Source organism: Chamaea fasciata, unplaced genomic scaffold (genome assembly GCF_029207755.1).
Source record: "Chamaea fasciata isolate MVZ Bird 193981 ecotype frontalis unplaced genomic scaffold, bChaFas1.0.hap1 SCAF_21, whole genome shotgun sequence".
Lineage (NCBI taxonomy): Eukaryota > Metazoa > Chordata > Aves > Passeriformes > Sylviidae > Chamaea > Chamaea fasciata.
Genome location: NW_027094106.1, coordinates 10,792,676 through 10,804,001, shown reverse-complemented (window position 1 = coordinate 10,804,001; position 11,326 = coordinate 10,792,676). Strand labels below are relative to the sequence as shown.

At 51.3% G+C, this 11,326-nt stretch overlaps 1 protein-coding gene and 1 long non-coding RNA gene across 6 annotated transcripts in view; both read right to left on the bottom strand.

Annotated features, from left to right (window-relative positions):
• Positions 1-805: 805 nt before the first annotated feature.
• LOC136299902 (uncharacterized) lies at positions 806-3,620 on the bottom strand. Its single transcript, XR_010723586.1, has 2 exons — positions 3,315-3,620; positions 806-2,599 (listed from the first exon to the last, which is right to left on the bottom strand). It is a non-coding gene; the product is annotated as an uncharacterized lncRNA (long non-coding RNA).
• Positions 3,621-5,181: 1,561 nt separating this feature from the next.
• RAP1GAP2 (RAP1 GTPase activating protein 2) overlaps positions 5,182-11,326 on the bottom strand; it is a 54,094-nt gene continuing 47,949 nt past the window's right edge. For 2 of the 5 annotated variants that reach the window (XM_066201834.1, XM_066201837.1), the window contains 3 exons: positions 10,095-10,174; positions 9,884-9,919; positions 5,182-9,126 (listed from right to left, as the gene is read on the bottom strand). In XM_066201834.1, coding sequence (XP_066057931.1) covers positions 9,911-9,919; positions 10,095-10,174 — 89 coding nt within the window. In that variant the 3' untranslated portion in view covers positions 5,182-9,126; positions 9,884-9,910. Of the gene's footprint in view, positions 9,127-9,883; positions 9,920-10,094; positions 10,175-11,326 lie in introns of those variants that run through there. The other 3 variants (XM_066201835.1, XM_066201836.1, XR_010723579.1) reach the window with 3 other exon arrangements.

Genomic DNA, 11,326 nt, shown 5'->3' with positions numbered 1-11,326 from the left:
AATTATACATGATTATTGGAGATTATTCACCGAGAGTGAGGTGATAAATGAATAATTAATTCTCTCTATTAGCACTGTCGCCCTGTTGCCTGGAGGCCTCTGTGAAATCAGGACCACACTGCTTTAGGGACTGAACTAACAAATAGGGACAGGCAGTTGTTGCTCCCGGAGGGCTCAGCCTGGAGAGGTGACCCAGCTCAGGGGAAAGGGTAAAGAGTTAGGCTGTGTTGGGCTGGGGCAGCATTTCAAAGCCCGGTGGGTTCTGCACTGAAGGAATGCCCAGAGGTTCCCTCATTTCCTTTGGCTTGGAAGGATGCTTTCCCCTCCCCTGGTGAGCTCATCACCCCTCATTCACATTCCCCTGAGGACAAACACCAAGGACAGCTCTTGATGTCCTCTCACCAACCAACACCTCTTGCAACACCACTGATTTTTCTATGGCCATGTTATTTCTTTGGCCTGTTCTGATCTTTGGCTCAGAGGTTTTTTGAGCCTCAGCGCCATCTTCTAAGTCAGGAAGGTGAAACACAGGTGCTGAAGCTGCTAGGGAGAAGGCAGGAAAGAGCAAAAACCCCACAGGGGAAGAATTTCCTCCCTCCTGCCAGGGCTGCCGTTTGCAGAAGGTGATCAGTATGATGTATAACTGTGGAACTCCCCCAAAGCACACACAAATAAAACAGGGAATGGGCTGTAAAATATGTTGGAGCTGGAAAATGAATGATCTCTGTCAACTATTTAAAAGCAATCCAGTAATGTGAACAATCAAAAGTGAAGAAAAATCAATACACTTTTCATGGCGCTGAAATGGAAAATAAGTGGGACTTTACTCTGGCAAAATCCATGCAAACAAAACCCAGCAAATTAATTCTGCTTGTCAATGAATATGGTCATGACTCCAGCAGCAGAACCACCTCCCAGAGTGCTCTCTTCAGCCCCAGCACTGTGCTAGTGATGTGGCAGAAATCCCCGCTGGTGTCAGTGGTACACGATAGAGAATTGTGAACATTAGAGAGTTATGTGTGTTATTCCCAACGCGTTCAATTTGTTTAACAAATAATTCCTCTAGGAAGGCTTCAAGGAAAGCAACCAGACAATAGAGCAGATACAGCCCAGTCCCTGCTTCCACACACAAAATTCAGACAAAGCACCAGAACAAAGCAAAGCATCACAGTCTCTGTCAGACAATTGGAGGCATGATTAGAGAGTCCCAAAGTGGCCATTTTCACACTCCAAATTGCAGCCAGCTTCTGACTTCACGGAACAGAGGGGAAGTGGCCTTGAGGGCACAGGAAGAAGCTTCTGTAGCAGCTCAGGAGTTGTGGGGGCCCTTCCCAGAAAGAGCTTGATGGAAATTGGAAGGGGGAAGGTGTACCGTGGGGAGGAATTCAAGGGGAGATGGATCAGTGAGTAGAGTGTGGTCTTGCAGAGCTTCACAGAGCCACACAATTTCCCTTGCAGGTCTCAGTGCCAGGCATGCACAGAGATAGATCTATTAGTTTTCCCTTCCAAACTTTCCTCTCCTACTGGACACAAGAAATAAACGGAGCCAGAAACAGCACAGAAATTAAAGCCCATGGCACTGGCTGTAAGAGAACTGCCAGATGTGCAGCCAGCTTCTGAGCCCTGGCCAGACCTGTGCTTGGCATTACTGAAGTTCACAACTATTCAGCAACCTTCCCGCTGTATCCCAGCAGCAAAAGTCGTGGCTGACTCTACCCAGGATGGGACTTCAGGTAACGCAGGAAGAACATCGAGCGAGCCAAACTCACTTCTTCTCACTGGGGCCAAAAATCCTTAAACTTGTTGCGTTTGGCAAAGTTGTAAAGGAAACATCAGCAACACTATGAACACAAGCACGCCTTTGGCAGCTGAGCTTCTCCCAACAGCGGCTGCACCATCCCTAAACAGTGGCCACTGTGGGACGTGAATTTGAGGCCCAGCACCTCCAGCACCGCAGAGAAAGAAAGGTTTTTCCCATTTAGTCGAGCCTGTAAGCTCTAAGCTCCGACAACTACCGTTGTTATTTATAGGTTCCCTCCGGAGGCTGGGATCCGTGTCTCCGCCGAGGCGCTGCCGCCGCTCTGTGGTCCCGGGCGGAGCTGACACATCCCGAGGCTCCGGGGCTGCGGCCCCCGGCATCGCTCCTGCTGCCCGCAGAGCCCGGACCAGCCGACAGAGCCCTTCACCCGCTGAGGCCGGCCTGGGCTCGGGCCCTGCACGTTTGATGCAGGGGCTGAGACGAGCCTGCATCGAGGGATCTGCACCCTGAGGAGGCGGCTCTTGGTGGCTTGGCCAGGGACACGAGTGCCCCCGGCTCAGCCACCCGGCAGCTGAGAGGGGATATCCCCTCCCTGGAGAGGGGATAGCGCTGCTCAGCCCCCAGGGTAAAGGGCTGACTCTCGCTCTCCTGAGCGTTTGGGCTCTGGCAATTCACATCAGGCCCCAGTTCATCTGCGGCGCTCAGACATTCCGGATGCGTTCTGTGGTAATAGTCACCTGGTGAATTAACCCTCAACACGAGGCAGAACGGGACCTCACCGAGTGAGGGAGGGAGCACTTCTGTCCCCAGGTGCTCCACAGGCGTTGCCCAGACACGAGCCTGTTTGTAAAGGCAAGCAGATGATCACACTTCATTCCTGTATTTCTAGTGCCATCTTCTGTACAGAAGAGGAAACCTCTGAGTTCAGCAGCTCTGAGGAATGAAACTGGAAAATTCTTTCCCCACCCACATGGAAAAACTCAGTCACTATTGAAATTAAACACTGAAGGATTTACATTTTCAGCAACTCAACAGCATACTGAGTTGTGTGCTAGAGACACCCACAGGTGCCAAAACCTTCTAATTTTACAAAGAAAGTACATCAGCCTCACTTTGTGTTTGTCATAAATTTGTGCAGTTTCTGGGATGGGATGTAATGGGTGAGAGAAATAAACATCCACTATTATAAAAAAAAAGTAAAGTGTAAGTCTGCCTATAAATATCAAATCCTCATGTCAAATGCATTCATAGGGCCATGACTAAAGTATGTGATCAGGAACAGTTGTTTTTCTTCTCTGTGTCGTCTTGAGCCTTTCCCAGAGATTTTCAGCCCGAGGCTACAGTGGGGCTGCAGTGTCCTGGTTGTGCCATGGAACACACACCTCATCCTTGAGGACTACACTGCATCCAACCCCACAGTCAAAGGACTGAGGGAAACATTTGCTCTGAATAGTTTTTTTATATTGTATCAAGAGTTTGCAGGCATAAAAAGACCCTCTCAAAACAAAAACAAGTTGGATTTTCTTGTCCCTAATTTCAATTATTAAGAACAAACCTGATTTTTATCAGTCGATGCCTTGCTTGGTTGAGCCACACAGAGCCATTGTCAAAGCTGGATCCAGAGCAGTAACTTTGCAGAGCCGCATCCCTGGGGGTGTTCAAGGCCAGGTAAGGCTTTGAGCACCTGAGCCTAGTGGATGTTCCTGCCCTTATCAGGGGGTGAGTAGGTGAACTTTAAACTTCCCTTCTAACCCCAAGCATTCTGTGATTTCATTAATCCTTCTACTTTCCCACAGTGCCTGGAAAGTTACTTGATTACTTGGTTAATTACATTCAGGAGGTTTTCCACTAAGCACTATTCAGCATGATTATCTAGTACCTCCAGACTTTCATTAAGGAGACAGACAAGGTCTCATCATCTTCCCTAACAGCTGCCCCGTGCTGCCCTGCCAGATCTGATAAGCTCTGAAGATGATTTGGAACAGCCTTAGAACATTTAATTTTAGGAACAACCACTTTTAATTGGGGTCAGTGTCTCCACGTCTGCAGATGCTCCTGTGAGTGAATGATCAAATCCTCTGCGACCAGGACGAGCGGTCTGTGGCCCAGTGGGCACCCCCACAGCAGGCAGAGCAGGTGCTCAGGTGGTGAGAATCCCCACAGCAGGCAGAGCAGGTGCTCAGGCAGTGAAGTCACCCTCCGTGATTCCAGACCTGCAGCAGGGCCACACTGCGCAGCACCACCATGTCCCCAGCTCTGGCCCTGGTCACATCTGCAATTCACTGGCCAAATCAGCTGGGGACTCTGCCTGAAGGCTGTGGAAAGCTGGAGCAAGTGAATTAAAGACTCCAAGCAAACTCCTCTAAAACCTGGATTTAGGTTCTTGTTTCCACAACACTCACACTTTGTTTAAACTATCAAAGTGAGTGAAGTATTTCTGGCTGAGCAGCCTGTTTCGAGTTTGTTTTCCAGTTGTCTGCAGTATTTGAGTCTCCCTCCCACCAAACTTTAGAGTCTAGATTCTGTGGGAAACTTTCCAAATTCTGGCTGGAATACTCAAGCATTAATTCCCAACTTGCCCATCTGCCAGGTTTAGAAAAGATTTCTTTAAATCCTTTAAAACATATGTCTAAACTACGTGTTTATCTGCCAACATTGTCTCACACTATTTAATTTTAAAGCTTAACTTTTTAAACCTCTCAAGGCTGACCCTGCTCTGAACATGAGGAGCTGTCACAGACTGTGTGCCCACTGACCACACACCGAGCTGCTCAGATTCTCCCACAACAGCCTTTTCCCTAAGCCCTGTTAAAAAAAAAAAAAAAAAAAAAAAAAAAAAAAAAAAAAGTTAAAGAAAAAAGAAAAAAAGAAAAAGAAAAAAAAAAAGAAAAAATAGAAAAAAAATTAAAGGATTTGAAAGGGGGTCGAGGAGCTGGAGAGAGAAAATGCAATTTCCTTGTTAGCTTACCTGGGCTGTCAGAGGCAGTGCCGGAGCCTGATGCCCTGAGGGGAGCTCGGCTGGTGCAGACAATTGTTGACTGTTGCCTGTTTATGAGCTTTGCCACATGGGCTGGCTGCTGACAGGGACCGGCTTACGTGGAGCTTTATGGGACACTAGTTTCAGTTCAGACACAACAGTTCTCTTGGTTAAATGGCGGAGTGTTTGCAGAAGAGCCGCTGGCTCCTCTTTGGCTGCTGCAGTCTCAGAGTTGGGAGCACCAGCAGAGATTTCCCCGTTTGAGCATCCCTGCGCTCCGAAATTCCTCTCCTTCCCCTGCCGGAGTGTTTGACTTCACGCGAGCTGTCCCAGGCCCCCTGCCACGGCTCAGCCCAGTTCCATGCCCTCACCTGGTTTTCCAAGGAAAGTCCCCACAAAGCCCCTCTAAAGCTGTCACTACACGGCCACACACACAGAGTACGTATATGGACACAAAATATGTTATTTATTGTGAATTTTGCAAAGACACATTTAAGCAACAAAATATACATTTGTGAACCTTTAGTTTTATACATAACAATCTGCTACCATCGCAATAAATTAAATATACATTATTTACAACAGACATGGGTCACCAGAAACTACAAAGCACTGCCTCTCTACATCAAAAATAAACTTTGTCAGATACATTTCTTCAAGACTCATTTTCACTCTTTAACTCACTTCACATCCTCTGGTACAAATCCAGCGCTTCCCTCGGCAGGACGTACGCAGTGCTACATTCATTGAAGGCGATGGAAGCATGCGGGGCGCCGGGGGCAGGGGCGGCAGCGGCAGCGGAGCAGCGAGAGCGCGGCCGGGACCTGCGGGGGCGCCGGGCTCTGCCCCGGCTCACCGGGCACCGCCCGCGGCCAGGAGAGCACAGCCCCGGGCACCACCGCGGCCCCCTCGGGGCAAAAACATCATCTCTTGGCCCCTTACCTGCCATTCTTGAAGACCCTCAAAACTCCGGAAAAAGAAACAAACTGAGTTTGTGCTTAGGATCCCTTGCTTCCCTCAGGAAAAAAAAAAAAAAAAGAAAAAAGAAAAAAAAAAAAAAAAAAAAAAAAGGAAAAAAAAAGAAAAAAAAAAAAAAAAAAGAAAAAAGAAAAAGCACTTCTGTGTTGTGCTTTGGCTCCGTGGGGTTTCAAGAAGATGCAAGTACGTGCCAAGTGCTTTCCCGACGGGAAGCCCAGGCAGAGCAGCAGCGCTCCGCCAGCCCGTGGCAGCTGCACACCAGCCCCTGGCGGAGGGGACAGGTCCCAGCCCGCTGGCACAAGGGCTCGGAGCCGGCACCACCAGATGTGGAGCTGCACCTGAGCTGCCCCTGCCTCACCCAGCCCAGGAGCTGGTCCGGGCTGCAGCGGGAGCGAGCAGGGACCGAATCCCCGGCAGGACGGGGAGCAGCCCCCAGCAACAGAGACCTCTCCTCACAGCAGGGGCTTCCCCATCACCCCCCGAAGGCATTCCTGAGCCCCCTCTGCTCCCTCGGCAATGTCACTTCTGAGGAGAGCAGAAGTTGTGTGCATGGAAACAGTGGAATCAGAAAGGAAAATGCACTGCCCAATAACTCTAGTGTCAGTTAAGGATCCTTCCTTTATATATATAAATATATATATTTTTATACATATATATATATATATCCCTTTTATATATGTATAGACATGTAAGTGTCACTTACAAGCACAAAACATTTTGCAAAATATATACAGGAACACCTTCACCCGCTGCTGGAAGTGCAGAAGTCCCCGGGATGTGACACAAGCACTGCTCAGCCCCAGAACCGCCCCGGGACAATCCCGGACAGTCCGGGATGGGAGGCCCAGCCCAGCACGGGCAGCCGCGGGCAGCAGGAGCCGGGCCGGGCCCGCAGCACCCAAACCCAGCTGCTGCTAAGGATGCACAGCAGGTTTTAGGTGAGGAGTGCTGCTGGAAATGTCCCGCAGGAGCTGCTGGCAAACCTGGTGCCAGACCCTGGCCCCAAGGCTGTTCCAGCGGGCTGGCACAGCAGAGACAAGTCCAGAACACTGCAACTCTCCCTGAGGCTGCACCCTGTTCTGCCTGTTAGTCCCATCTGAACAATTCCCAAATCAATCTAGGTCAAAAAGGAAAGCCACAGTTTCAAGTGAAAAAAAAAGCAACAAAACAACCAAAAATGGCAAACCAGCTGACAGTAGCCACTGCATCATCTGCTGAAAGATCTCACAGAGATCAACGCCCATAGGAATGACAACATCTACAGAACCAAGTGACTTCTCAGAGGAAAAAACAAACCCAGAGCAGACCCTGGGAGCAAGTCATTGCACCAGTCAGTGTTTCACTGTGCAGCCTCAGGAAATCAGACCAAAGCTTCTAAGAGGAGAATTGGGGGTGGGTTTGAAAGTGCTACTGAAGCATCATCAGACAAGTGCTGAACAGCAAAGTGTGTGATCCTGAGACACCTACAGCTACAGGCTGGGCTGAGCACACTGCATGCTCCTCTTCCAAAGGAAACTCAAGGCTTAAACTCTATTGAAATGCAACTGGCTGGGAGCAGGAGGGAGCGTCCCCATGGGAGTTGTTGATATTTACTAGTCCTGCACAGCACCTAGGGCCGGGGAAACTGTTCCCTGCCTCTTCACAACTGTTCTCCTTTAACCTGGTTCCCCTCCCATCGTAGCTACAGCCTTCCCACATGGATTAATTACAGCACGAGCGGAGCACCGATGTGAACCGGATCATAAGGCTCTTGGAGAGCACCTCCCTGCGGGACCAGGGTGAGCAGAGCAGGTTCTGCAAGGCTTGGCTCATCTCTGGCCGGGGGAGATGACAGGGAGGAGGGGAGGTGAGGACTGAATCCTATAAGCACTTGCCCCAGAGAGAGGGCAGCGGGAGCAGCCACAGCCACGGCGGCTGCCCAGGGCTGCTCCAGGAGCACAATTCTGCACCCACCTCCTGAAATGGGCTGTCAGGTACTTTGTGCCTCTTGGAGCACCCACTGGGTGAAAGTGACTTTGGCACTCAAAGTCCTGTTTTCAGTAGGAATCACGAACTCGAAGAACTGTGTTCACTTGAGACTGAGAACCTGATTTCATGGGGGTTTTCCAAAGGTCACAGGCTGGGGGGGTAGGGGGGAATATCTCTGCAGCATCATGGCCTGTCTTCCAGAAAATGGGTAAGGGAAATCTACGAGCAATGTGAAATTTACGGACAGGCTTCAAGAAACTTCGTGTGAAGTTCCATAAGGGAGCAAGAGGATTTCTTGGCATGTTGAGAGAGGTATTTTCTGGGAAAGGGCATTATGGGAAAGTCACCCTGCAGAATCTATAATCCTTTCAGAACAACAAGAGCTTGCTCAAAAGCAGCAGGACAGACTCTGCAAGGGCTAGAGCAGGCTAATGCCTCACAAACCACTGGAGTTTTATGCATTTGCTTGCCTGGTGATCCAAGCCATAGGGCAAAGCAGACCCCACCAGGGAAATCCCCTCTGGTTCCAGTTCTAGTACTTAGAAAAGCTACAGCTGTGATACACCAGAGCTTTAGCTTTGGGTCACCTTTCCCAGGCCTGTGCTCAGTGTCAGGCAGGGACAAAGCAGGGAGAACAAACCTGCCGAGGAGGATGAGCTGGCTGCGGTCCCCAGCTCCACTCCCTGGGCCAAGTCACTCACCTGCCTCTTGTGCAAGAAACTGAGCCGGTCTGGAGTGAGGGGCTGCCTCTGCCCCAAGAATTTTGGGGTGTAGGTAGGAGCTGGGGGATGGCTGGAGAGACACTGCAGACCCCACTCCAGGGAGAGCTGCCCAGGACCCCCCTGGGAGGTTTTTCCCCATTGCCCCCAGAGAAGAGCAACAGCAAACAATGGAGGGCAAACTGCCCAGAGCCCTAACACCTAACTTTGGCCTGACGTCCCACCCTTCAAAAAACAAACATAAACCCGTTTCCCCACTGATAGCTGCAAATAAAGCATGGAGGGACCTAAACTATGCAGAGGTCTCTCCTGCTGCCCCTCTGCCAAAAGGAGCTGCCAAGCAACCCAGGGATGGGGGGAATGGATGGTGCCCACCAGCTGCAGCACATGTGGGCCACCACAGGGTGACCCAGCACAGCACCAGAAGGGGACATGGCCCTGGCCACGTGTGTGTGCAGCACAGTCAGAGACACATCCCCTCCTGCACGCACAGGGGGGGCGCAGGGCATGCGCTGGACAGGGGGACACCAGGTGAGAAGGTGGCTGTCCCTGGGGACCCCAGGTGAGAAGGTGGCTGTCCTGCCAGGACAGGACTGTAGCAAGGTGAGAGCTCTTTTCTGGTGCAGCAGGCAGCTGGCAGGCGAGGGCCCCTCGCTGCCCACGGCCGGGGCGTGCGTGGTCCCATGGGGTGTTGAAGATTTTTCCCTTTGTTGAAACATTCTGTGCTAAGAAGAAAAGGATAAAAGTGTCAGGAGTGTGGAAGGAGAATATTCCCACCCCTGAGGTGCTGGCTACTGAAGCACCTGTCCCAGGAGCTGAAGCCACGGCAGTGCCCTTCCCCAAAGTGCCAGGCCACCCATCACTCCCAGGTTGTGGAGAAGGAAACTCAGTGATGGGGTGAAAATCACAGCTTTTTGAGACCCGTGCTTTCAGAAATGTAAATTTCTCTCATTTCAAGTTCTATGGGCTCTTCTGCTCATCTTGGGTCTTCCTAATGACACCCTGAATTTCATGGAACAGAAGGAACCCAGGTAAATCCCACTGGGTTCCCTTTATCTCTGCCCATGAAATCCATTTCATGAATCTTTGTTTCCCCTTGGAGTTTTGGAAGGGGTGAGAGCCTGCACTGCCTTTCCACCCCAGTGCCCAGAGCACAGCGCAGCGAACCTGGAGATGGGCACCAGGGTGTGACAAAGGTTAACTGGGAAAAATGCAGCCTGCTGGGCTGGGGCACCTGGCCCTGGGAGCAGGAGCATGGTGCTCCAGAAAGGAACAGGTAAAGCTACCCAGCAGCACTGTGGGTGCAGACCTGTCACTGACCCCCGCCCTCTCCCTCCCTCACCTACGGCAGCGTTCAAGGTGCTCTGAGGTACAGTATGCATCCCACAGGCACTAACAAGCCGTGTGAGCGGCCAGGGTTGGCTGAACACAGCCGGCCCCCGAACGGCCCTTTTGCACAAAACAAAACATTCCAACGCTCACCTGTGACAAGTTCATTGCTTCCTGCTGCTAGTGGCTCTATGTGAAAGAACAGAACACGGGGTGGGTTGCAAACAAAGGGGCAAGAAGTCACAAAATCCCTTCCCTTTCCTCCCTCACGGGCCCCGGGGTCACCCCCAGAGCCCAGACCCCCCATGGCAGGCAGGGAGGGCACGGCTGCACAGCGTCCCACAGGGAGAGCCCTGGCACCTACCATGCTGGAGCTGCCGTGGCTGAGCTTGTCAAAGCGGAACTTCAGGTTGGACCTTGGAGAGTTTCTGTTCTTTAGATCTGCTGGAGGGAGAGGACAAACAAAGAACAAAAATAGTAAACTGTGAACAAAAATATTTGCTGTAGTACTGGCTGCACTCGCCCATCTAGGCACTTAATGGGCTGTCAGGAGTGCTACCAATATTTAGTCTGCCTTGGCTGAATGTTTGGCAAAAGCTGTACATTAAGTGTTTGTGATGGAACAAATTGAGGCTTAATTACATTTCACAGTCTTTCTCCTGGAAATGCCACTGAAAAGGCTACAAGGAATGACTGATCCATATAATGTATGGGTGGATTTTCATGCTCTTGGCAGGAAAAACACAAAATAAACACTCCAAGCATTAAAAGGGGCTGGTTTAAGGGTTCAGAAAATCACTAATGAAATAAGGAGGAGGACATGCGGGGTGCCAAGACACAAAAAGCCTGTCTGCACTCCATGGTCCCATTTTGCCTGCAACACTCCCAGTTACAGAGATGTTTGGGTCTATCTATGCTTCCCAGCTGTTTCAAAAACAGCTCCTCTGCTGACAGTGTGTCTCCACGTGGATGGTGGTGCCTTGTGGCAGGTCACTGTGGCTCAAGGAAGCAGAGCCATGGGGATTTGTGGGCGAGGGGTGACTGCAGCCATCCCCTGGCTCACTGCACTGTCACCACAGGATGGGCCAGCGAAGAGCTTTTCCTGCCTGTTTTGCCCTGGTGAGTTGCACCTCGTTGTGCAAATCATCCGACTGAAACGGATGGAGCTGGTGAGCGGGTTGGCAGGAGAGGAACGGAGCCGAGACCCCAGGAAGCTGCTTGTTGATTAAATAATTGTGAGTCATGGCTCAGCCTCTGGAGCCAGAGTTTCCACGACTACTGCACAAGCTTGTCAGGGGAGACAGAGGGAACACAGGCACAGCAAGAGCCACCTCTGCGCTCCAATTGAGAAAGGAAACAAATCCCCCATGGAAGTACAGAACTGCAGCACACGGGGCCATCTCTCCACAGCAGCCCTGTCGGGATGGGGCTGCCCCACACCCCGTGGGTGCCTGTCCTGCCTGGGCAAGCACAGCTGCTGCTTCACCCTGGCACCGGGACAAGGCTGCGAGGGGGCTCCTCCGTCCCAGCGCCACAGAGCCCGTTCCAACCCACCCCTACAGGGACCCAGGGGCTTCGGGCGGCTCCAGCAGTGAG